This window comes from Onychostoma macrolepis, chromosome 05 (assembly GCF_012432095.1).
Source record: "Onychostoma macrolepis isolate SWU-2019 chromosome 05, ASM1243209v1, whole genome shotgun sequence".
NCBI lineage: Eukaryota > Metazoa > Chordata > Actinopteri > Cypriniformes > Cyprinidae > Onychostoma > Onychostoma macrolepis.
In genome coordinates this window covers 8,998,045-9,025,262 of record NC_081159.1, presented here as the reverse complement: position 1 = coordinate 9,025,262, position 27,218 = coordinate 8,998,045, and the positions used below count along the sequence as shown (strand labels likewise).

The 27,218-nt window shown below is 35.8% G+C and overlaps 1 protein-coding gene across 2 annotated transcripts in view; it reads right to left on the bottom strand.

Moving 5' to 3' along the window:
* Positions 1-595: 595 nt before the first annotated feature.
* The window catches only part of kiaa0825 (KIAA0825 ortholog), a 131,845-nt gene continuing 105,222 nt past the window's right edge, over positions 596-27,218 (bottom strand). For both annotated transcript variants that reach the window (XM_058775049.1, XM_058775050.1), the window contains exon 20: positions 596-860. In XM_058775049.1, the coding sequence (XP_058631032.1) occupies positions 764-860 (97 nt within the window). In that variant the 3' untranslated portion in view covers positions 596-763. The remainder of the gene's footprint in view (positions 861-27,218) is intronic.

Genomic DNA, 27,218 nt, shown 5'->3' with positions numbered 1-27,218 from the left:
ATTTGATCTAATTAATCACACTAAGCTGTTTATGAATTTACAAGACGGGTTTCCCCATATTTGATTAGGATTTTACAGTACTGGTCTATATATCAACCTATACAAGTCAGATGGGGTAGGAATGTTTCGGCAACCTTTTTGCAACCAGGCTGTTTTGGGGCACCATTGACTTCCATAGTAGGAAAAAAAATACTATGGAAGTCAATGGTGCCCCAGAACTGCTCTGTTTCCCACATTCTTCAAAATATCTTCCTTTGTGTTCAGCAGAACAAAGACAGTCATACAGGTTTGGAACTACTTGAGGATGAGTAAATGATGACAGAATTTTCATTTTTGGGTGAACTATCCCTTTAAGAGTTGTTAAAAATCTCTTTCCAATAATCATATTTTGTGTAGATAATGCATGCATTGTTTTTATTATTATTATACATTCATTGACTGACTGAAACTAAAGAACACCACCGGTAATATTTCCCTTCCAGCAAGTACTGCTCCAAAATCAGTTTCCTCATAACTGTTATATTATCATTTGTTTAACAGATCAGTGGAGTACAGTTTTCAATTGAGCATGCATCCAATACAGAGTGGAGTCATATTTAATCAAAACCTTGAGATTTATTAGAATTCACAGTGTTTTTTGTTTATTACTGATCTGCAACTGTAATTTCACATCCACAGCACATCACTTTTAACAATCTTCTTAGCAGCTACATACACTTTTTTTACACTGGTCATTTGGTTCTCCTGTTATATAGTCACTGGGCTATGTTTCTTGGCTTTTGTCGAAGTATATTTTCTTTAACTGATCCACTAAAATCTTCTCTTCATCCTCCAGTGCTGCAGCATCTTGCATTTCCCACCTGCATTTCACAAACACAAAAAAACAGAAATGTGTGTTAAGCCAACTCTAGAAAACACTGGTAAAACACAGATCTTCCTTAAGCATACAACTTCTTTACAACTTCACAGTCAATCTCTTGTGGGCGATAGTGAGTATACAAAGATGTGAAAAATAACATTATACTCGTGCTGTATCAGGTAGCACTGCCAATGTCTGTTTATCACGTCAGATGCATATTATTGCACACAAAAATGCAAGAGTTGGATGAAATCGCAAGTTCCAATTTGTTTGGTTGGTATTAATCAACGTCTAGTAGCCAGGGTATATGGGCTTCTTTATTAGTCTACCTGAAAATTAAAGACTGGAATAAACTACACAACTTTTGCTTAGATTTGCAGTCTTCAGATTTTGGCCAGTTGGAGTTCACAGAAAATCATACAGTGTATGATGAACACTAACTTTTTTTTTATTAACTTCAGATTATGATTCCATCCAGTCTATGGATATAAACCACGTTTGATATTTTGAGTAATATTTTGTAGAACATATAATCGCATTTATCACACGTTTCCGTATAATGATTTCCGAAGGATCATGGGGCACTGAAAACTGAACTAATGGCGGCTGAAAATAAAGCATTGCTTTCACAGGAATAAATGACATCTTTTAAGTTTTAATAACATTTTACAATATTATAGTTTTTACTGGATATTTGATACTGTATATATATATATATACTGGTCTCTCAGAACTGAAATTATACTTTCAGGTTACAAAAATGGTTTAACATGTTGCTAAGTGGGAAAAAGTATAAAAAGAGAAGATAATCTACAGTGTCCAATCACAGCCATCATCTGTACGTCGATGCTTATTTCCTCACTGTATAAGAGCATCTTTCAACATCACACACTTGTATTTGTTACAAAGTGTGTGCATCCCTCCTTTTATCTTTCTCTGTGAGGTGAAGGCACCTTTTCAGATGATGATGTATAGTGTCCATATATTCAGTAGTGGTACAAAAGCCTATCAAAGCACTTGGTCTGTGCACATAAAGCAGCTATAGCAACGTGGCCACATTGATTGAGCTTCCACCTCAGTCATTGTGAACGTGTCGCTATCAGACAAGCTCTTTTCTCCTCTATGGATGGCTGTGTCACTGTGGTAATTACAGTCTATATGGGGAGGATTTGTTTATGTAAATATGTGCGTTTGATGCATGGGGCCCTCTCGGGCATGTCTCCTATCAGAGCGGTGTCTCTTTCCTCCTGTCAGAGTCACCTTAACAGAACCACTGGTCCTGAACCTGACAGCAACAGCTCGACAGATGAGTGTGTGTGGGTTTTGCGCATTTATTTTCTGTCGTCTCTCACTTTCTTTTACTCCTGCACTGGTGGCGTAGAAGGATTGCGGTCCTCGGGCAAGGCCCTGGGGCACTAGCGTCTTCGGAGACACAATTATGAGATAAAATGCCCAAATAACAAGAAAATACATTGTATTATACAGACAACATTATATATTAACAGACAACAATGTATTATAGCTAGTACACAACATCAAATCTTTGATAAGGAGTTTAGGAATAAATACTATTTGCCATTTTTTACTTTCTTCATATGAAATTAAAGTTGCATGCCTATCTATATCAACTGTCAAACATCTGCAGCAGCATGTTTTCAGGTGTCTCAGCTGGAGAACTTGACCTTGAGAAGGCACTAGTCCAGTTGGCCTGTTTCATAGGCCGTCTTTCATTGGTGGAGTAGTGTAGCAATTGTTCTGCAAACGTTCAAAGTTGAAATTGAGTCATTTCAATAGAATCAGGGATTTTGCAATGGGTACAAGTTGGTCACACGAATTTGCTGTGTTGAGCAACAAAAAGTTTCTTTGTTTGACAGTAGTGATGCACCAAATTTATTTATTTATTTTTGTACCAAAACACAGAAACTGGAATTAAAGTTTTCATTTAGCCACAAAACCAAAACAAAGAAAATAAAGTTTTGGTGCATCACTGTTACAAACAAGTCACCATTTTTATAGGGTTATATAAAACACAGATTGTTTCAAAACAGCTTCACCGTATTTAACAGGAAAGTAAAAAATAATTATGTAAACATCAAAAATGAGGCAAATACAATAGTGTCAATATTCAGCTCAGTGTTCAGTTCAGTGTTCATTTAATTCAGCTATTACTGTGTAAAATTCATTCATTACAAAACAAGTTCAATCCAGCGATAAGCAACTCTACTAAAGACAGCAGTGTCTTTATTCAGCTCCAGTCATTTGAGTGTTGATTCATTTCAGTTCAACAGCAGTGTTGATGTTGCAAAAATTCATGAATTATGAACGAATTTGATTAAACAATAAAGCAGCTCTACAGAAGATGTCATCATTATTTAGTTCAATTCAGTTCAAGTTATGTTCTCATCTGAGTGTCAGTGCAGTCAAATCGATATTACTGAATATCAATTGTCTTTTAGACCACAACTATAAGCAAGCCAACGACAATGGTGGCAAGAAACCCAAACTCCAAGCGACAGAAAGTGACTAAAATGACTTCTGTGTGAGCTGTGCTTCATACACTGTTGTCCCATTGACAATAGTCAAACAACAGATCCAATTTTTGCCCATGCAATTTCACAATACTGCACAGGAAATATGTGCACACTCTGAAGCACCAGAAGGAAACAACCCAGGCAAATGTCAAACGGCCACAGTCTCTCATCTCTGGTCAGTCATTACTTCGGCGCTACAAACAAATAACAAATAATGGAGAACACATGGAAAACACAATATTTACAAATGTCAGGGACGTGCCGAAATGAACAAGAGAGAGGGAAGGCGAGGGTCGGGGAGGAAGAAGTGAAGACGCTAAAGGTTTTTTCAATGTTTAATTTTCAAATAGGATTAAGCAGAATGACATTTAGCTGAAGGTTACTCGCCCGGTGCTTGCTTGTCGTTGTCTTAGCTGATATTGATATTCAGGCGGTAGTCTGCAGCTTGTCAGTGAGACAAACATGCTTGATGAATGAGAACGCGAGCCACAGGGAAGTGTTAAGTGCAAATTTGAAACTGGGTCGAGTTTTTTTTTTTTTTTCTTCTTTTTTTCAGGAGAGAATATGTAGATACATGGTAAAATTACCTAGTAAACACCTCAATAACTTCCGTTTGTGTCCACCTATGATGTTAAGAGCATATATCTTAAGTACCTCCGTTTATCAATGTCAGCGTAGAATCTATGTAATCTATGTACAGTATGGATGCACACCTGCAAAGAACAGTAGCAAATCAAAATGTGTCAATAAAGTAAAATTTCTCATTCAGGTCATCAATCAAAAAGTACAGGTGTAATACCGCCAAGCCTCGTCTCGGTTTTTCACTATGTGACAAGACGTGGTAATAAGTCCAACCTGAGCCTCTTTTTCATAGTAGTGAATATCTAATGTGTCCTCACTGAGTTTCCAGTCTTTTAATGTTTCCTGACAAATACTAAGTGTCAGGCAGGTAATTCAGCGGGCTTCTCTATCTTAATAAGCCCGGTGTGATGTGGTCTTTCAGTCTTATTGCGCGGCTCATTTTTCATGCATTAATACCACTCTTGCTGACTCGGCTCTTCCTCTGCATAAAGATCAGTCTACACGCATTATGAGCCATATATTTACAGATTCCATATAGTGCAACGGAAATCAGCTTGCTGATACCCTCCAGCCGTGTTTGCTTGCATGTTGCGCTTGTTTGCGAATATATGCATGTATTCTATGCATAAAGTTACAATTCAGAAAAGTATGCTTTTCACTGGTGAAGTACATGTTTTTGGATATGTAATACAAATAATGTGAGTACATTTAAGCATTCACATCTAGTTAAGTTCATTAGCTTCAAATAAATGTTCACTTAACATTTCATACATACAAAACTTCAGTTTGACCATTCCTCACTGTTTCTGTTAACTTTTTTAACTCAAGAAAAAAATTAACCCTCTTGTTGTAGAAATCTGTCTGTGGAAATCTACTGGAAATTGTCAGCACCGATAGCCTAGTGGGCAGTGCGCTGACATACCGTTGTATAAACACAGCTGTGTTACGGGTGTCCCAAGTTCGAATCCCAGCTCGAGAACCTTTCCAGATCCCGCCCCCATCTCTCTCCCATCTCTCTCCCCCATTTCGCTTCCTGTCTGCTCTACACTGTCCTGTTGTAATAGAGGTAAAAATGCCACACACACACAAAAAAAAAAATTTCAAAAGAAGAAATCTACTGGAAATACTGGAAAGGCACACAAGGATGGATTATTATGGGACCAATGGGGCCAGTGACACTTAAGGGGCCTGCGCTAAGCGAAACCTAAAAAAATAATGCAGTTCAAATTGATATTGATGGACCTGAATTTGTACAATTAAGACAGCATATTAATAGTTTATAATTATCATACTCAGCATTAAAGTGATTAAAAAGTCATTTAGAAGACATTAGAATTTTTGTAAAAGATGTGTATTTTAAATAAATGCTGTTCTTTTGACCTTTCTATTCATCAAATAACCCTAAACAAATAAAATAAAATAAATCACAGCTTCCACAGAAATATTAAGCAGCACAACTATTTTCAACATGACACTAATAAAAAAGTTTAAGAAGAAAATCAGCATTTTAGAATGATTTCTGAAGGATCATGTGACACTAAAGACTGGAATTAATGGCTGCTGAAAATTCATCTAATAAATAAATTATCCTAGTGAATTTTTTTTTTTTTTTTTTGTGCTATATACCACAAATACATTTATATATTTATGTGCTTAATAAAAATACCCTGCAATTGCACTTTTGGTATACTAAACTGGTATACCTAAAGTCTGGAAATTGGAACAACTAATTTTGTGCTTAATACACTTTAATTGTGCAGAAGCAGTGCTGAGGTCCAACTGAAGTATATTTGTGACCCTGGACCACAAAACCAGTCTCAAGTCGCTGGGGTATATTTGTAGCAATAGCCAAAAATACATTGTATGGATCAAAATTATTTATTTTTCTTTTATGCCAAAAATTATTAGGACATTAAGTAAAGATCATGTTCCATGAAGATATTTTGTAAATTTCCTACCGTAAATATATCAAAACTTAATTTTTGCATTGCTAAGAACTTGACAATTTTAAAGGCGATTTTCTCAATATTTAGATTTTTGTTTTCACCCTCAGATTCCAGATTTTCAAATAGTTGTATCTCGGCCAAATATTGTCTGATCCTAACAAACATCAATGGAAAGCCTATTTATTCAGCTTTCAGATGATGTATAAATCTCAATTTCGAAAAATTTACCCTTGTGACTGGTTTTGTGGTCCAGGGTCACATTTTGACAGTGCTAAAGTGGAACTATTGCAAGCATACTTCAGGTACACTTTAAATAGCTTGCATTTAAAGACAGAGATCATACAATCCTTCTTCAGAATCAGAATGAGCTTTTATTGCCAGGTATGTTTACACATACAAGGAATTTGTTTTCGTGACAGAAGCTTCCGCAGTGCAACAGAATGACAGTGACAGAACAAAAAAAAACAGATAATAAAAAGAAGAATTAAAAAATAGTAAATAAGGAATAACAATATACAAATTGACAATTGTATGTACAGGTATATTATGTGCAAATTGAAATGTAGACTAAGTATGTGTGTTAGATAAATAAGTGTATAAATAGGGTGTGTTCCACAATTATTGTCAAGTGTTCATGAGATGGATTGCCTGAGGGAAGAAACCGTTTCTGTGCCTGGTCGTTCTGGTGCTCAGAGCTCTGTAGCGTCAACCAGACGGCAACAGTTCAAAGAGGGACATTAAAACACATTTTAGCCATAATATTAAGAAATGTGCATTGTGCGATAAATAAATACTCCAGATAAAGTTTGATTATAATTTTACATCAGTACGTCTTAAGTGATATATCAGTAAATGTGTTAATGGATTTGAAGTATACATGGGCCAATTTTAACATTCAGACGGTGCCTATGAAAGTCATTTAATGTTGAAGCTATCTATCTTCACAGTAGGATTTGCACCAGTGGTTCCTCACAGGTCAAGCCTGAAGAACAAGCCGAGTAACAGTCTCTGGCACTTCTATACACTGTTCCTATCACATTAAAGTCCTGCCCGCTCTGGGCTATCTTAACACTGTGCCATGTACTGCATGAGCAGCCCCATTTAGGAGAAAAGAGAAGTAGAAAGAACAGCAGAGGCTATTAGACTAACTGTCAGCTAGCAGAGTGGTTTTCCTCTCCTCTACATGTTTTCGGGCAAACAGACTACCAGCACAGTTGCCGACAGGTACCCGTGTTTGTTTAAATGTGCGTCTGTCAAACAAAGAGCAATGTGATGCTCAACACAGGCAAAGAAATGGCGAGCTGACAAGTCACGCTAATCAGAGGCTTTGCACATGCTTAGCACTTCAAGGATCCATCATAACCCAAACCTAAATATTTAAAGTGCTCAACTTTCTGAAAAGGTCAGGGCTTTCCATGCATGCCACGGAGGAGAGGAGATGTTCTGAGGGGAGAGAGCGCTCAGAACAGGGACCGGCCGTTCTGGCCTTGCCCTGGGATGTGAGGAATCCAGTTCATTTCATGCTTATGGCTTTGCCCTTTGGAAACCACAGAGATGTTCTGTAGAGAAAAGGTTGTTCAAATACCTACGGATCTGAAAAGTACTGTTGAATACAGAAAAATGCTTGAGCCAGATAGGTGTGACTTCAATAATCCTGTTCTATCAAAACCTTTTTTGAAGATTTCAGTCCATGTCTGTTAGCGCTGATGTTATCTGTATGCTAGGTGCTCTCCTAAAATGTGACAAAATTGTCTTTTTTTTTTTTACAGTGGTTGTGCTTGTCTGGCTTTACGTCAAAACACAGATTTTACATTGAACATCAAGTAGTGACAAAAATTGGTAACACTTTAGAATACTGTTCCATCATTAATGAATAACTACACAAGAACACGAGTAATGCAATATTAGCATTCTAGTAACTACTAGTAACTAACAAGCAACTCTGATTAATGAATTAGTAAGTAATAGTGCTTAGTCGAATGTGGTAGTTCACTATTAGCTAATCAGTAACTATTCTTTTTTTCATACCTCCCCAAGAACTACTAAGAACTACTGTATACAGGTTGATAATTAATATGAATAATACATAATGTATAATTCATTCTAAAGTAAAGGTCATGGTAACCCACTAGTAATGACTAGTATTACCAAATTCTTCAGAAGGAATTACTCATTATTTGGACCAGTATTCTAAAGTGAAGATCATGATAACTCCCTAATGACTGAAATCATTGTAAGCTTTTGAGGTTTTTGTAAAGTATTGAATAGTAATTATTCAGGTGTTACTACATCCTTCTAAAGGAATTAGTCATTTTTTGGATCAGTATTCTAAAGTGAAGATCGTGATAACTCCCTAGTAACTAATTTAGTCCTTGTAAACTTTTGAGGTTTTTGTAAGGTCCTGGTTAGTAATTCATTTAGCTAGATTTGGTAACACTTAAATCATTACTAGTGGGTTACCGTGATCTTCACTTTAGAATACTGATCCAAATAATTAGTAGTTCATTTAGAAGGATTTGGCAACACTTGAGTCATTACTAGTGGGTTACCATGATCTTCATTTTAGAATTAATTATTCATTATGCACAATTCACATTAATTTTGAACCTGTATAAAGTAGTTATTAGGAGTTCTCAGGATATATGAAAAATAGTAGTTATTGGTTAGCTAATAGTAAACTACCAGTTTCTACTGAGCGCTATTACTTAATAAATCATTAATCAGAGTTTCTTGTTAGTTAATAGTATACTACAATGTTAATAGTGCATTAGTCATTTGCTCCTGTGTAGTTATTCATTAACGACGAAACAGTATTCTAAAGAATTAGCCAAAAATTGTTTATCGTACCAAAAACAAAATCGTACATATCGTACAAAAAAAAAAAAAAAAAATCCCTGGGTAATACTTTACAATAATGTTCATTTTGTTAACTTAAGTTCGCATTAGGTGTAAACTATCAATGAACAACATTTAATTTATGTTATTTTATTGATTTATACAGCTTAGTATCAGTATATGAAGAAATGAACTTTTAACGCGATTTTTTTAAATGCTGCTAAAGTATTGCATTACTAATGTTAATGAATAGATTCTTCTTGTAAAGTTTTACCAAAAAGTCATTAAAATAACAAAATGTATTAATATTACCATGAACTGCATATGCCCATCAATATGCTAAATTATACAGAGGCAATTTATTTTTTTATATATAATTTTACAAAGGCATAATAAAATGTATGAATGTGAATTGCATTTTTTTTCTAGTTGAGTGTATGGTTTCTGAATAGCTAACAGCAACCAATAATTACATTTTTCCGTTTACCTTGTATAATTCTGTTCATGGTTTTAAAGGATGAGGGAATTTCACACAACCTGCACATGTTGGCATCAGTCAACTGAAAATGCACCAAAATATAGTTTAGATGTAGTATATTAGATGTCCGGACACACAGCCTTCAAACCTATAATCCCGGAGTAACAAAATAAAATGGAAGAATTTTAATAAGCTTTTTGATAAGTCTATTTATTATACCTATTCACTGCTGACAAATTAAAATAAAATAAATTAAATTAAACGGGCCATTAAAATGGCATTAAAATCTAAGAGATCAAATGGACAAATAATAGTAAAAAAAAGTCAATTCATTCATCATGGAATATTCCTTAAAATGAACATAACACATCTCTAACTGCGGCTGTTGGCAGCACAATCTACGAACACCCACAGTGCAGCACATATTCCATCCGCGACTGTTTCTCGCTCCATGCTACTCTCCATCACCTCGCTCCAGGCCTTCTCATCCATCATCTCTCCTCCCCACCTTCTTCTTCCACTCTGATCTCCAGAGCGCAAACGCCACCACAGCAGCACTGGCGGGCCAGCAGGCAGGCTAGACCCGCTCAGGAGCGCGGGGGAGCGTGAAAGAGAAGCCAAGCGGCGGAGCATGTGATCAAAGGACCACAGACAGCTCTTCCAGCAGCTGCCCTTGAAATGGCAAGCAGAAAGGTCTCACATGCATGCCACGGCTTTAAACTCTCAAACTCTTTAAACTGATTAGTCCTGAAACATCAGAGAACATGGTCAGGACCCATGCACCTGCTTTAGACAAAAAGCTGGCAGAGCTCACTTCGACATGCCACGCTGTGTACTGGGGAACAATTGAGCTGTCACACTTTGTGGTATAGCAGGGTTCAGGTCTATGTTTCAGAAGTTCAAAAATGCCCGCAGCCTTTGCATACCTGATGGGTTGCAGACCTGTGTGAACTATGAAGTCACCAGTGCAGGCTTTGCAAAAGTGCATGATGTCGTTACAAAAGGGTCACCCATGAGCACCCTTCTGGATCATTAAATGAAAAATTGGGATTTGGTTAAAAAAAAAAGATACCTAAATAAAATATATTACTTCCGTAAACATTTAAGCATTTCTAAATTTCACTTGAGTAAAAGTACAAGAGAGCACGTTTTTATGTACTTGTGTGTTAAAAGTACATAAAACCATGAAGGACAGTAATGTTTGTTTGTTGATTTATTTATTGATTGATTGATATCGATGTGCACCTTCTGCCTGCTCAAAAGACAGCAAGAAAATATTTAAAGATCTGGCATCATTTACTCAATTTCACATTGTTGTATGATTTTCTGTGGGGCAAGTATTTCATTTTTTTTTTCCTCATAGAAGATGCTCACTCGTACAGATAAGTTAAGGTCAGTTTGACATTATTATTATTAGTAGTAGTAATTGTTTTGAGGTGGTAACTAGACAGTGCTAGTCAATAAGAAAGATTAGTTGATGCAAACATTAAACATGCATGATCTGCAAATAAGAAGATCATGAATGTTCATATTTATTAACAAACAAAAAAACTGTATGTTACCAAATATAAATTTTCAATATCAATTAAAGTAACTGAGACCAAACAAGCAATCATCAGCAGTGATATCCATTTAAAAAAAAAAAAAAAAAAGTAAATTCATTTCACATCACTACTGTAATGAAAAGTTGACCTCATGATGCTATTTGATTATCATATTCATGTATCTATCATAAATGTTACTGTAATATACTATAAAAAAATGAAATTCCCATCATTTTCTATTTTCATGCTAATACCATGGTACTTTTTGTAATTATTCAATTATTCTTAATCTAAGTTTCATGAAGCTAAACTTGCACCGAAACACGTTTGCTAACTGTCCACGTCCTTATTTTGAGCAAACCGAGCCAACAAGAGCGCAGTCTTTATCAGACTTTGCATTAATGAGAGCGAACACTGTTCCAAAGCCTGGCAGACAGTTCCCTGAGAGAGTATGCACTCTTGTTAAGAGGCCAGCAGACATTGATCATGCATGGTCGCCCTCCAAGTGGCGAGTTCGTTCAAACACACCCAGTTCTTAACCTCCACTGCAGTTTGTCAAATAAAGCAGCAGTAGTGCTCTGTTTGCCCTTGACTCTGTCTCTTGTCAAGAGTGCACTCTCCTTGTCTGGATGACACCTCTCACAGAAATAGCAGCCAGTGAGCTGGTGCTCAGGACCCCCATCACTTGAGCTAAATCATTAGCCCTCTTAGTCACAGCGCTGCTGGCTCGGCCCCTGACAAGTCTGAAGCTCCTCGGTCTCGTTTTTATTTTGCCACTTCGCGCTCGTACTCGCAAGGCCAATTAGAGGTAACTTACGCTAAGCTAAATTGTTAGTAAACAAGGGAAGCCATCGCATTGTGTGTTGTTCTCTGAAGCAGACAGCGATGGTCCTCCTGTCATAACACTCACAAAAGCAGTAACAAGCAGCAGCACTAGACACCTGCTGATGGCTCCAGCAAGCCTCCGGGTCCCAGGGATCAAGCAGCTCCGCGGAGGCAATCAGTCTTCCCTGACAGGCCCTCGCTGCACCCCGAGAGCAGTATGACAGCTCTTATTTTACCACAGAGGGACCTGCCGACACACCGCCTCACCCTGTACTAGCAAAACCCCCGGCGCCCGCAGCTCCCCAAAGCAACCCCAACCTCGGAAAGCCACGGCCTTATAAATGAATGAACAAAGCTCCGTATTTATAAACACACACACACACATTCGTACACGCAACCCGAGTTGTTTCTCGCCGCTCCCAGCTGAGCGCGACAACAAAAAGAGATCCATCCTGATTTCACCTAGATACGCCTCTAAGATGTAGACTATCATTTATTCAACAGACTCCCTTTGTAAGCGATGCATATTTTAAGTGTAAAACACACCCAGACACGCGCGTGTACGCTCACAGGGGACGACCGCAGTCATGAGTGACGCTAGCAGTGCGGAAACATAAATATGTTGATATGGGGGAAAGTTTCTCAGGGTTTTTTTTTTTTGGGGAGAAGTAATTCATCTTATTCCCCGTGTTTTGAATTTGCATCGGGTTCAACCTTTACAGCATAATAACCGAAGAGGAAGAGGGAAATAACCAGCACTCTGGGAGCCCGAGCAGGATGTAAAAGCGACTCGAGGCTCAATCGACGATTGCGTGCGTGCTTCTTCTGTTTTCTAATTCCACAACATTCCGGTATCTGCTCTCTGCTCGGAGTGGGAAGTCAGAGTACAGAGGCGCGGGTGGTGGCGGTCACCGTAATGACATGATTAGTTAATAGTCTTGGTGCTCGGGTGTTTCGCTCGTCAGGCCTGGAGTGAACTGATTACGCAGTAAATCCATTGATCTCCAATTCCCTTCCCAAACTCCCAGCGGGGCACGGTGATCTCCGAGCAAAAAGCCAGTCTTTCAACTTCGCGAAGGGGGGCTTAGTCAAATCTGATCACAGCTCCCGCGCTCTTACCATTTCAAACAGCTCATTTTTCTACACGCTAATAGAACTTTTGGGGTGTTTGGGAGATAAATAAGTCAATCCTATTACCTCATTTAATATCAAATGCCAACTAATTATGACTGTGTATGTTTTCAAACACTGCGTAATTTATTGTTATGTTCGCCCCCCTAATCTACAGATGCCTATCGGCCAGCAATTTCTTTTCCCCTCTTATAATGAAATACTTGCCTTTACATCAGGTGACAGAGCCATGGAATAGATAAGCAATGAATGTATTTAAACTTTCATAGCACTCCACTCACCTTAAAGGGATTTGCATCAATGCTGTGGAAGCTTTCGAGGCTTTTTCAACAGACAAATGGCACTCTGGAGAATGCTAAGAGGGGAGATCTCTCTTACATTACATGATTTACCAAGTTACTGTTATTTACATATATTAAAAAGGGCTCACTTTCATTTAAACATGTAGCAGAAGAATTTAACCAAAGTAACTTAATTATATATGCATTCATTTTTATTATCTACCAATTAAATGCAACTATATCTGTATCATATAATTTTAAATCAAATGCAAATGAACAACCAACTGATAAAATATATGGTGCTGATATAATATGCCATGCAAGTCTTTTCAACAACAACAACAAAAAAAAATTAGTTAACTTACTTTGAAATAACTGACAATGTTACAAATAATAATAATACTACAATAATACTATTTTCTACCCTACTGTTTAAAAGTTTGGGGTCACGTAAGGTTTTTTCGTTATTGTTGTTGTTTTTATTATTATTATAATTTTTTTAAGAAATAAATATTTTCATTAAGCAAGGATGCTTTTAATTAATTCAAAGTGACAGTAAAAAACAATTTCAAATAAATGCCATTCTTTTTTTAATTGATTCTTTTGAATTTTTCTATTCTTCAAAAATTGTGAAAAAAATTACATATCACAGTTTCTACAATAAATATTAAGCAGCACAACTGTATTAAACATAATAAGTAATGTTATGTATACGAAATAGTTCCAAGGCACTCATGTGGTAAGATAAAAAGCCTTTAATGTGCTGGGCTTAAATCATTACAAATAGTTAAAAGTAGATCTACGTGTTTCGGCACAAAGCCTTCTTCAGGACACACATCAATTGCTCAAACAGGTGTTCTTAAACTAGTGTTAATTACTGAATCATCCAAGACAGCTGGTTAATATGTAGGTGTGGCTAATACTAGTATCTTAGTCCAAAAAAAAAAAAAAACTTTTATACATATAACAATGCGCAATGTTAAGTAACAATAAGTAATGTTTCTTGAACATCATATTAGAATGATTTCTGAAGGATCATGTAACAATGAAGACTGGAGTAATGACTGCTGAAAATGTAGCTTTTACATTACAGCAATAAATTACATTTTCAAATGTATTAAATATATTATTTACATTTAATATATACAATTTTTTCTAAATTGTTTTAAATTGCAACGTTTCACAATGCTACTATTTTCACTGTACTTTATAAATGCAGCCTTTGGTGAGCATAAGAGTCATAAATCTTTGAAAAGTCCTGCATTTTGTTAGAACGTATTTTAATCACAATTTTTGTAAGGTAATAAAAAACAACAACAACGCTGAGTAACACTGAGTTAAGACTGTGAGTCAAACAATAAAACGTAGTCATAAATGCAATAGTGAGATTAGTCTTAACCATAATACTGGTAAAGCGACTCTAGCGGAGAGCAAAATTAACACATCTTCTCAAATTGATCTTGAATTAACAAGGTGGGCGGCATGGCTGGTCTTGCCATAGAGTAAAGGTGTAAAACCCCTCGGGTAGAGGCCAGTAAAGAGTGAATATGACCACTGCTTAATAACATTCCTCACGGGTCACAATGGCAGCACTGAAACCTTCATTAATGCTACAGCCACGCAGAAGAGACTGAACTCAGATCAGTTTAATTGGACCAGTGAGAAAATAAGACCACCACATACAGTAGATCTGACGCTTATTCATTAGAAACATATTCTCCCTCTCTTGATTTGGCATAGGGTTGCCCTTAAACACAGTGCAGATAAAACTGATTTAAGATTATTACATTCAGCATATAATAGCTGCCTACTGGGAATTAATTAGCAGTTATTAGGCAATTTCTTAATCGTATGGTCGCAGTCAATGGGGAAATATTACACTAATGTTACTTAGTTAGCCACTAGCCACTATGTTGTCTCATTGGTCAAACTCTCAAAGGTCCATCGTTTATCAAAGCACACGAGGAAGGACAAGTGGGGGGCCTAGGCATTATATATCAGTTTAATAAAAGACTTTATTTATGTGGCATGGTCTTTTCTGATAAAAATAGCAGTCACCTCATCATGCCTAACAGGCTAGATACAGTATCAGGCTTCATACTGTGAGAGAGTTTGGGTCGTGTTCAGTCGTTTTCATTAATGAGTGCTGATGAATGAGCCAGATGGTTTGTGCATACCTAAACAGGTGCCTACCTCTGACGCTCACCAAGCACATGCTGGAAAATAAATGGATGGAGGAGAAGAAGCAATTGAGCAGCAGAGAGAGAAAGATGTAAACACTGAGTTAACAGGAGGAGCTCGGCGCTTGGAGACTCGGAATATTTGCCTGTATAATGGAAACTGGTTAAACAGATAATTCAACCATGAATGAAAGATTTTCAGGCAACTGTATGGTTTCATAAGAATTTGGAAATATGGGAAGTCTGGGCCAGGACCCCCTTTCCAAAAATATAAAGTCAACTAAATGTTCTCATCTATACAGACCCATTTATTCTATGTGAGAAAAGTAGAAAAAATAATGTTATAATGTTATGTTTTGTACTGTACTGAAACCACAAATGAACAAATCACTGTAATATTATCTGGAGAAATATATTTTAAATATGTATATGTCATATGTGAACAACATAAAATATCTATTTCTCAACCCAATATTAGAATAAAAAAGTTAATATTTCTTACTTTTAAATATTATACTTATATTAATAAGTATATATTAATATAATCAATATTTAGAAATATTTTAAGTAAATATAAATATATAAATAAATGCACAACAAAATGCTTGCAGACAATATTTCAATACTTTGGATTATTTTGAATAATTTAAAAATAATATTCAATTAATTAAATGAATAATCAAATACTTAACTACAAAAAAATGACAAAAGCACATAAAATTACTACAACTTTAAAATGTAAAAATGAAAACATTAATAAAACAATACTAAAATAATTCTACATTACATAGTGCTCCAAACGTTTTGAAATGTGAAAGTATGAATCACCATCCGCTTTCAGAGGAGCTTTCTCACTCCAGTTCCTGTAATAAAACTGCTCTGAAAGTAGTCATGATTTTTGGGACTCTTGGTCAGTCTGATGTAGGTCACTTGTTCGTTCCTAAATCCGGACAAAACTCTTGACGGATGGAGCGAGGCAGTGTGGGATATCTGCAGATATGTGTGTGTTCGTTCTACACTGTCTGCAGCTTAGGCAATCATTCCATTAAACAGATGTTGCGTGAACAAGTCTCCCTCATACGGGTTGCATTCCCTCAGGAAAGCATTACAGTACTGCTATCGAGTCTCCCAAATGTCAAAGCAATACTAATCTGGATATGCTCAATGAAAGCATGCCACAAAACTTCCCCTATTGTTGCAGATAATAAAACAAGGAGCATGGCCATGGGGGCCGATTTAAAAAGCGGCCCCGCGTTTTTGTGTTGACGTTTTTTGATTTCACCCACTTTCTGCTTTAATTTGATTTGCTCGGGATCTGAATGGAATAGATGAAAAGCCACCTGAGGCATAGGATTAGTCAGACAGCAGTGCTGTTCCTGCTGCACACACCTATTTAGCTATGTGCTGTTTCTTTAACCCTAATGGTGTGTGGTAATGGCAGTATCAAACTAGTAAAGTGTGTGTCCATATACCGAGATATTTATCTGTTGCTTTAAAAAAAAAAAAGACAAGAAAAGAAAAGAAAAACTGCAAAAATAGGGCACAATGTACTGTATTAACATTAAATATATATATATATATTTTTTTTTTTTTGTAGGTGTCTTGTATCTTGAATTTTTTTTATTGCATTGTTTTTTAGGGTTTGGCAAAACAAATTACCAGTAAAATTTCCCTTTTCCCCCATGTTTATTTTCCTCAACAATATGTTAAACTTGCCAAAATAAGTTCGCAGTCAAGACTCTCCACATTAATTGTATAGCTTTGCACTCTTATTGTATGCCAACCATTTTATTTTATTATTTCTGAATTTAAAGAGAATAATCAAAAATGTAACTATCTATCTATAAATAAGAGTAACAGCATTAAATTGAACTTCATTTTACAATAAATACTTAAAAAAATAAATACAAAAAAAATACACTCTTTTGAAAGTGACTGCAGTATTTTACTTAATATTTCACTTTAAAAAAAAGACTATTTTAAAAGAATCACTGAATACTTTATATTAGTTATATTAATGTATATTATTATATTAATTGTATTATATTTACATAAACTATTTGAATGAACTGAATTAACTTACTGTAAACCTTGCTCCGTTGTAAAGCATTTTCTCACGTTACACCACTATTTACACAATCAGTCAAGCCAGGTCACCTTTATTTCTATAGGGCTTTATACAATATAGATTTTAACAAAGCAGCTTCAATAAACAGGAAAATAGCAGAAACAATTATGGAAACTCAAATATGGAGACACTACAGATCTAAAAAGGCAATAGTGTCATTATTTAGCTTAAATCAGTTCAGTGTTGGTTCAGTTCTATTCAATAACAGTGTACAGTTCATCTATATTAAAATTAGTTTAATTCAGCTATAAGCCATTCTACAGAAGCCTTTACAATTAGCTTGATGCTAAAAAAAAAAAAAAAAAAAAGGCTACAGTATCTTGAAAACTCGCTGTCACATTTTAGGATACACCCTTTTTCTGATATTTATTCACAGACTTGTTGGTCTCTGCTACAAAATGTGAATGACACAAACTTATAGGTGCATGTTGCATGAGGCAAGCTGTATCCTGTATTCTAAATCTGAGTTGCTCTCACTCTCACTTTCAGATCAATGCTGGTGGCGGGTGATTTGTCAGGATGTCTGTGTTGATTAATCTGCCACCGTAGCCTGTATATTGGGCCGCAGTGCTGTCAGCTGGCAGGGGAAGAAGCAGGATTGGCTCGGCTGAGGCAGACCACCACCCAGGTGGCTACATTGGAGCTAAATGAGCTGTGCAGAGTTTCATATATGCACACACACACACGCTCCTGCTCATCCCGCATGATTTGTCATAGCACATCAACGAACAGTAAGTTATGGCCGCTTTGGCCTGTCAGCGTGTCTGTCCTCAACTCTGTGTCACCTCCATCCAAAAAGAGACACAGTCACAGGAGCCTACCTGTACAGTACAGTCATGGCAGTGGAATAAAGCCACCTTAAGGGGGTAAAGAACACTTATTCTCTAAAAAAATGTCATTCAGGAGTGAAAATAGTAAACAGGTTATTTCTAGCTCCTGATAAGACAGACAGATAGACATAGATGAATGAGCAGAAATGAGTAGAAATCACAGCATGCATGCACAAAATGACTCAATGCCAGTAGTTAAAATCAAATTAAATTACTGTAAACATAATTACTGTAACATTTTATGTAATCAGCTTTAGCAGTTCAAGTTAGCAAACTTGCGGCTGTTTCACAGACATTTTTTTTTAATGAAATTACCAAAAAAACTTGCACTAAATTCACGAGTACATATTTTAAATATATTGAGAAACATGCATTAGCCATTTAATTAATCAACTGCTCATTTTAGAGCAAAAACAATATGGCAGTTTGGCCAGCTGAGTGAGAGCCATTAACAAGCATCCTGAGCACGTCCCACCACGAAACAAGTGCATTAAAAAGGCCTTTTAAAATATCCAGTAACTATAAATCTCACTGGACCAGGGATAGTACATTTACTCTGCCTGCCCAATCTCATCTATTTAGTCTAATTACAAACACTACACCACTCATAAAAGTCTGAGAGGCTGTTAATCCTCACAGCTCATACTCACAAACCTTTAGGAATGCCTGTTAGGAAACATAAATTCAGAAAATGCTGATGGAAGGAAAGAAAGAAAGAAAGAAAGAAAGAAAGTAAGAAAGAAAGAACGAGCATTGTTAATTAAACATATGTTTTTGTTGTTGTTGTTGTTGTTGTTATTATTATCTGAAAACTTACAGTCTTATGCAATGTGTGTTACCTCCAAACATACAATGTTGTTTCGGACCCCGTTGACTTATAATATGGACAAACACAGTTGAAATATCCTCTTTTTTCCCCTAGTAAAAAAAAAAAAAAATCCTATGCCATAATTTATTTAAAATACATATATTTCATACCAAGTATACTTCAAATACATTAACATATTACTTAAGACTTGCTGATATAAAATTAAAATTTATTTTGAGCATTACTTTACTGAACAATGCATATTTCTTAATATTATGCCTAAAATGAGTTTTAATATCACCATTAAGAATGATTGTATGATCTCTGTATAATATCAGTCTTTAAATGCAAGATATTTAAAGTGTACCGGAAGAATACTTGCAATAGTTTCACTTTAGCACAATCAAATATAGTTCACTACTTCCATACAATTCAAGTGCATTAAGCACAAAATTAGTTGTTCCATTTTAGCAGACTTTCTTGTTTGGTTCGATTGAAATGAACTCAAGTTTGTTTCCCCTCTTGGTGCGGATCTTTTGGGCAGGTGTGAATACAGCAATCGCACTCGGGTACGCACCAAACAATCGCACCGAGACCCAGCTGAAGAGGTGGTCTCGGTCCGCTTCCAAACGAACTCTGGTACGGTTCGTTTAAGGCGTGAACATGAACCGGCCTCGATCTGAACCAATTGCAGAAAGCACGCTCAGAAACACACAGCTCGTGCATATAGTGCTGTTGTTTGCATTTCAATAGCTTAAATCACTTGTTTTTAAACCGCAATGGTTAAAAACGTGTGCAAAATGAGTTTTCGTGACCATAGCGCACAGCAACGTGACATGAGTGCATTAAATAGGCTAAAGCTTGCCGCAAAGCCCCAGCAAAAGTTACGATGAATCTGTCTGGGGGAAATAGTAAGGATATATTTGAATTATTTATTAATAAACTAGTGTTTTCTGAGTCAGTGTCACAAAGATGAAGTTAAAAATCCTGACTCTCCAACTCCTCATTGGACGTGCCTTTAGAAAGAAATGCATCTTTACGGATTATAATTAATGAGTTTTTGTTTTGGATATGAATTATTTCGTTTTGTAGTAATTCAAAGCTTTCTATAGATATATTCATCATGTCTGAAAGGAAAATATTCACTGAGTTTCGGTTCATTTTTGTAAAGCGCTCCTGTTCAAGACCAGGACGGCAAGCGCATCCTATTTGTTTTCTTTATTTTAGAAAAGCACAACATTTTCTTGATATTGTGAGTGCACACAAATAAAAAATAGACCCTTTACAGTTCCGAACAATATATTATTCTTACCTTTATGAGCAACAATTACGGCGTATTTAATTTGTTTCCACTGATGTCCTGAAGCGCGCTTCAGCTTCCACTCTCCACACAAACGATTGGATATACGCCTAATAGTGCACATTTATCTAGGTTAAATGTTTAAACTAACATTTTGATGTGCTTTTAAGTATTTCATATCTATAGATTTTATTTTTGGCGTAATTACAACATCGTATGACATTGTCTCATAAGTTTCTTCATATTGCGTTTTTATCTCATAACAGCAAATCAGTGAAAGAATAAAAATTGCACTACGAAAGATCTCCATGATTAGCCTATTTTTGCACTTCCTGTTTTTCTCTGCTTGAGAATTTCTGTCCAATGAACGGATGACCTTAGCACACGTGTGTTTTTGTTTACAATTTCTGGTTCACTTGCAAAAAGGGCAGTGTGAAAGCGAACCGCACCTAACAAAAAAAATCAACATTGCATTTGGTCCGGACCAAAGCAAGTGAACTAGCGGACTTTCCTGGTGTGAATACACCCTAAGTAAACCAGTTTAGTGTACCAAAAGTACAATTGCAGGGTATTTTTTATTGAGCACATGAATGCATTAAATGCATTTGTAGTATTCTTAGCACAAAAAAAAAAAAAGTATATATATATATAGTCATGGCCAAAAATATCGGCACCCTTGGTAAATATGATCAAAGAAGGCTGTGAAAATTAATCTGCATTGTTAATCCTTTTGATCTTTTATTTTTTTTAAATTCATTGAATAATAAGAATTTAAAATGGGGGGAAATATCATTATGAAATAAATGTTTTTCTCAAATACACGTTGGACACAATTATTGGCACCCCTAGAAATTCTTATGAGTAAAATATCTCTGAAGTATATTCCCATTCATATTCACAATTTTGAGCACTCCAGGGTGATTATGAACATGAAATTATCCAGCCATGGCTTCCTGTTTCACAGAAATATAAATAGGAGGGAAAACAAAGCCCAAATTCCCTTAATCATCCATCACAATGAGAAAAACCAAAGAATATATTTCTGATGTGCAGCAAAAGATAATTGAGCTTCACAAATTAGTGAAGTGGCTTTAAGAAAAGAGCTAGAGCAGTGAAAATTCCCATTTCCACCATCAGGGCAATAATTAAGAATTTCCAATCAACATAAAATGTTACGAAACTGCCTGGAAGAGGACGTGTGTCTATATCGTCCTACTGCACGGTGAGAAGGAGAGTTTGAGTGGCTAAAGACTCTCCAAGGACCACAGCTGGAGAATTGCAGAAAATAGTTGAGTCTCGGGGTCAGAAAACCTTTAAAAAAAATTGTCAAACAGCACCTACATCACCACATGTTGTTTGGGAGGGTTTCAAGAAAAATTCTCACAGCTCATCCAAAAACAAACTCCAGCATATTCAGTTATCAGACACGACTGGAACTTCAAATGGGAATGGCTTCGGTCAGATGAAACTAAAAAATGAGCTTTTTAGCAGCAAACACTCAAGATGAGTTTGGTGAACACAGGGATAAAAAGTACCCCGTGTGTACAATGAAATATACTGCTGTATTTTTGATGTTGTGGGCCTATATTTCTGCTGGAGGTCCTGGACATCTTGTTTAGACACATGGCATCATGGATTCTATCAAATACCAACAGATAAAAAAATCAATAAGTGACTGACTCTGTTAGAAATCTTATAATGGGCCATGTTTGGATCTTCCAACTGTACAATAATCCAAACACAAACCTCAAAAACACCACAAAAATGGGTCACTGAGCACAAAACCAAGCTTCTGCTATGGCCATTCCAGTCCTCTGACCTGAACCCTATAGAAAATGATCTCTTGTCAGGTGTTCTCTAACCTCATCAGGCATTATAGGAGAAAATTTAGAGCTGTTAAACTGGCAAACGGAGGTTTCAAAAAGTATTGAATAAAAGGGTGCCGTTAATTGTGGCCAATGTGTATTAGAGAAAAACATTTATTTCATAATGATATTTCCTCCCATTTTTAAATTCTTATTATCCAATGAAAGGTTATATTTTTGTGATTTTTAAAAAAAATAAAAGATCAAAAGGATTAACAATGCAGATGAATTTTCACAGCCTTCTTTGATCATATTTACCAAGGGTGCCGATATTTTTGGCCATGACTGTAATATATATATATATATATATATATATATATATATATATATATATATATATATATATATATATATATATATAGTATTTTTTCACTAGGGATGTTCCACAGAATAAATAAAGAAATAAAGAATATTTCTATATAGAAATAAATAAAGATATAATATAATAAATAATATGAAAATAAAGAAATTATTTCTATATCGAAATAAATTTACAGAATATTGCAATAAAGAAATAAAGAATATTTCTATAATATTTCTTTATTTATTCCACAGAATACAGGTCTGATTGTTTCATTTTTGGGTGAACTGTTGTTTTAAGGATGTTTAAATATTTTACTTGGAAAATCACAAAGAAAATAATGAAGAATAGAACTTTTGTAGTGATGAAAAAGAAATGCAAGAGCAAGATTAATGATCAGTCATTGGCTGACCCTCCTTTCACTCAACAAGCCCCTCCTGATCGTCCACAGGTGAGGCAGACAGGCAGAATGTTTAACCTTTCCTCTGTTCCGCCACGATGCCTGTGAAAGAAAGTCTCCCGTGGCCTCACTTTCACCGCAGTCTCCGCTCCACGCCACACGGCTCAACTCAAACCAAAAGTCTCAGTCACACTGCATTCTGCATGCTTGAGGTGGCAAAACAGACCAACCATGAAATGAAGGAAGACTCTGTGATTAATCCACCTGCCTTAATTCAACACGCCCTCATCCCAGCCTACAACCCACACAGATGAAAAACAAATGGCCATAGTTAAACAAACATGTTCTTTGTGTGACCAAAAGCACACCTGCTAGCACTCCATCACTCTGGGACAATCTGAACTTCATTTGAGGTTATAGGAAGATCTGAAGACCTAAAATATGAGCTTATTATTATTATTATTATTATTATTATTATTATTGCGCAACTTCCTATGAATTAATTGTAGCGCTCAAAACAGGAAAGCTATTTAAAGCCAGAAAAGGAAGAACAACAGACCAAACTAATTGTGGAGCAACTATAAACACATTCTGATGCCCAGTACAGATCATGATGAAGACCAGTAAAAGACACATTAATGCTTATGGAAAATAAGGCAAAATAAAGGCACATAAAAGGTCTTGCTACCCATTCAGCATTCAGTCAAATAACGAACAATGTATTTATACAAGGACACCTGAAAGGAACCGTTTCAGAAAGAGTGTCACCATTGCTCTTCATTATCAACAACCCATAACTCCAAGTGTATTCATCTTCAGTTTATAACTTGGTCAACACTATTTGTGCCATGGACATGAATGGATTTGCCCAATTTTCTTTGCCCCGATTTGCATTCTATAGGAATCAACACAGAATAAAGCTGAAAATCAGAACCAGTTTGCAGATTTTGGGCACTCAAGTTTTTTTAGCTTGAGCATTTGCTTCCATCCAGTCACACTTTATTTTAAGGTCCAATTCTCACCATTAATAAACCTTTAACTATGACTTTTGCCTTAATAAACTCCTAATTTTCTGCTTATCATTAGTTAGTAAGGTAGTTGTTAAGTTTAGGTATTGTGTAGGATTAGTGATGTAGAATATGGTCATGCACAATGTGCGCTTTATAAGCACAAATAAATGGCCAGTATGTTAATAGGCATGCTAATAAGCAACTAGTTATCAATGAGAATTCATCAACTCCCTAGAACAACCTAACAATGCCTTAGCAATCATGTAGCAAAGCACTAGCTGCCTTCAAAAATCAGCCAGATAGATGACTCTTAACAGACTGGATGCTCTACAGACATGCCTTCCTGCTTTACCTCTAGATATGACTTGAAAAGACAGCAGGTTTTGGACAAAGCCAAAAATGACAGTCACTCTTGCATAGCGGACTACTTAGAGAGGAACAAAAGGCAGCTAACCATCCTTTAATAACATTACAGTCACAAATAATTCAGCACACATTGTTTAAATGAAGCAGCCAGCAAGTTAAACCTAAAATGTTTACTTTGGATTTCAAAAATAGAAAACAGGTACTGTGAAAATCTACCAGTTTTAAATAAAGCTTGTTTATTTTAGTGAAGAGATTAGCAGACACTAAGCTCATGGGTATAAAGCTGCTTTCAATGTATATCAGCAGAAAATGCATTCTTTATCCCCTGAGTCAATGCTTTTATAACACAATATGTGAATAAACGGACCCTTTATGATTTAAAAAAAGAAAGAAAGAAAGAAAATGAAGATTGTGTCAGTACGTAAACAGGTCTTTGGTAAAGGCACATCAGACTGTTCTATGCTCTGGTTAAAACGTTTTGATTGCTCGACATTTTTAATGTTTGATTAAGTTTTAATGCTCTTGAAATATTACACATTCAAAACGCTAAGTATGGCACCATATACGACCGTCTTTGATGTCTTTATGAATAATAAATTTATTAGATAACTACCCATATTACAAAGTAAAATGATGCTTGTTTCTAAGGATCTTTTCTCGTCAGGTTTTGAGAGCCGTCCAATCCTCTTCAAAGCAACTCTAGCGCAATGACTGTCTTAGTCACCTATTGTAAACAAAGCGCTGTGATAAAGAGAATGGGAGAGAGAATGTAATTGTGGGAAAGCATTGAGCGGAAGGCTTTGTGCTGATACTGTAGGGGCTTTCTGCCCTGTAGCCTGTGCAGCAGCCATGAAAGAACTGAAGCATTGAAGTTTGCCTTTCATCCGGCATAAAAAGCCACACAATTGACTGAGTCACATCCCAAGCAGCTAGCAAGCACTTCTGCTCTAAACCGCATAAGCGCTGGATCACAATGCAGCGGCTAAACTCTGCGTTTCAAGCCCTGGATTTCAAGCCAAGACCAGCCTGGATCCTGGTGACAAAGTTACACACGCTCTCTCATTCTCCAGTCATGTCTGTCTTTTTAGACCACAGAATAATCTGCACTGCTGCGCACTATGATATTCACATGCACTGTTACTGTATGTGGAAGCACTAGATTTTAAAAGGATCATTCATTCAAAAATGACATTCCGTCAACATTTACTAAACGTGAGGACGTTTCATATTCATACAGGAAACCATGCAGTGCCAGGTTTGACGACAATGATGGCAAACAATAGGGTATCACTTTAGTATAGGGACCAATTCTCACTATTAACTGTTTGTTTATTATCATGCCTATTATTAACATATTGGCTGCTTATTAGTATTTATAAAGCACATATTCTGCATGACCATATTCTATATCCCCAATCCCACCCAATACCTAAACTTAACAACTACTATTAATATGCAGCAAATTAGGAGTTTATTGAGGCTAAGGTCATAGTTAATGGTTTGTTAATAGCGAGAATTGGACCTTAAAATAAAGTATGATATATATTACTCCTAAACTAAAATAAGACAAAATTTATTTCCATTTTTGACACAATATATTATAAAACTTGTCAAATTTACAAAATATCTGGCAAAATTAAAAAAAATAAACAGATGCCAGCTACCATATTCATGCAGAGAAACAAGTGAAAAACAAAAAAGAAAACAAACTATTGAACAACAAAATAATTAAAAGGTTAGAAAAAGGTATAAAAGTTTGTTTGATAAAAGAACTAAAACTAAATTTAATATTTTTATGACTTCGAAAGTAACTAAAATAATAATAATAAAATTATTATTATTATTATGGAAAACTGGTAAACTAAACTGAATTCAGTACTTCAAAACTACTAAGAAAGGTTTTTTTTTTTCATTTTTTGACAAAACATATTCTAAAACTTGAAACCTTTGCAACCAGTTTCTAGTTTGCAGGCACATTAAGCATTAAAATGACACTACAAACTAGAAAAAAAAAAAAAATGCAAAACTAAAGTAAATTGACAATACAAATAGGAAGAAAAAAATAGATTTTTTTGGACATAACATTCTTACATTGCATAGTTTCCCACTGAAGGAGTGATATGGATTTAAAAAAAAAAAAAAATTATATATATATATATATATATATATATATATATATATATATATATATATTCTTCTTTTTTTTTTGTCAATGTTATAGACTATACTAACTTCAGCTGCCAAGACAGAATATGGCTACGAGTCAAAAATACATGGCATGATTTTTAAACAATTAAATACTATATACTGTATAACACACATTTTGGAGTAACAGAAGATTTAGCATATCTGTCATGCAGTGTGTGAACTGTCAGTATCTGCTTTGTGAGTCTGTCAGGTTTGTGTGTCTTTATCCATACGTGTGACTGGCCATAGGGAAATCAAACAGCACTTTGCCTTGCATCCTTAAAGACTCCACGCCGCATCCCGGGGGATGGCGTCTGATTGGTCTGCCAGGTTGTCAGGCGTGATAGCTGAATGTCAGGTAGGAAACGGCAGACTTTTAACTCTGTGATCTGTAAAAATGGGTAATGAAGAGAACCGGACCACCAAAACACACAATAACAAACAGTATACTACAGAAAATATTAACAAAGTTCATCACTATAGCCAACAATAAAATAAAAATGTGCTATTTAAGTTTATCAGAAATATCTGAACCCCAAAAATGATGCATTATGGTGAATAATGCTCGAAACTATTTGAAGAGCAGTACAAAACTGATGTATTTGACATGCTAACTAAAAACCTTTTCTGTTTCAGGCTTAGACACAATACAACATCCAGTAAGTGTCCAACATGTCCCTCACACGGTATTTACAGCAGTCTAATTAGTTTTATATGATGCTAAGGCATCATGTTTTGCACAAATTTCATTCACACTGTATCCCGGCATGAAGTGTCTCTCGTCCTAATGCATGCACACATGCGGCCATTTCTCTTTTTCACACACATGCA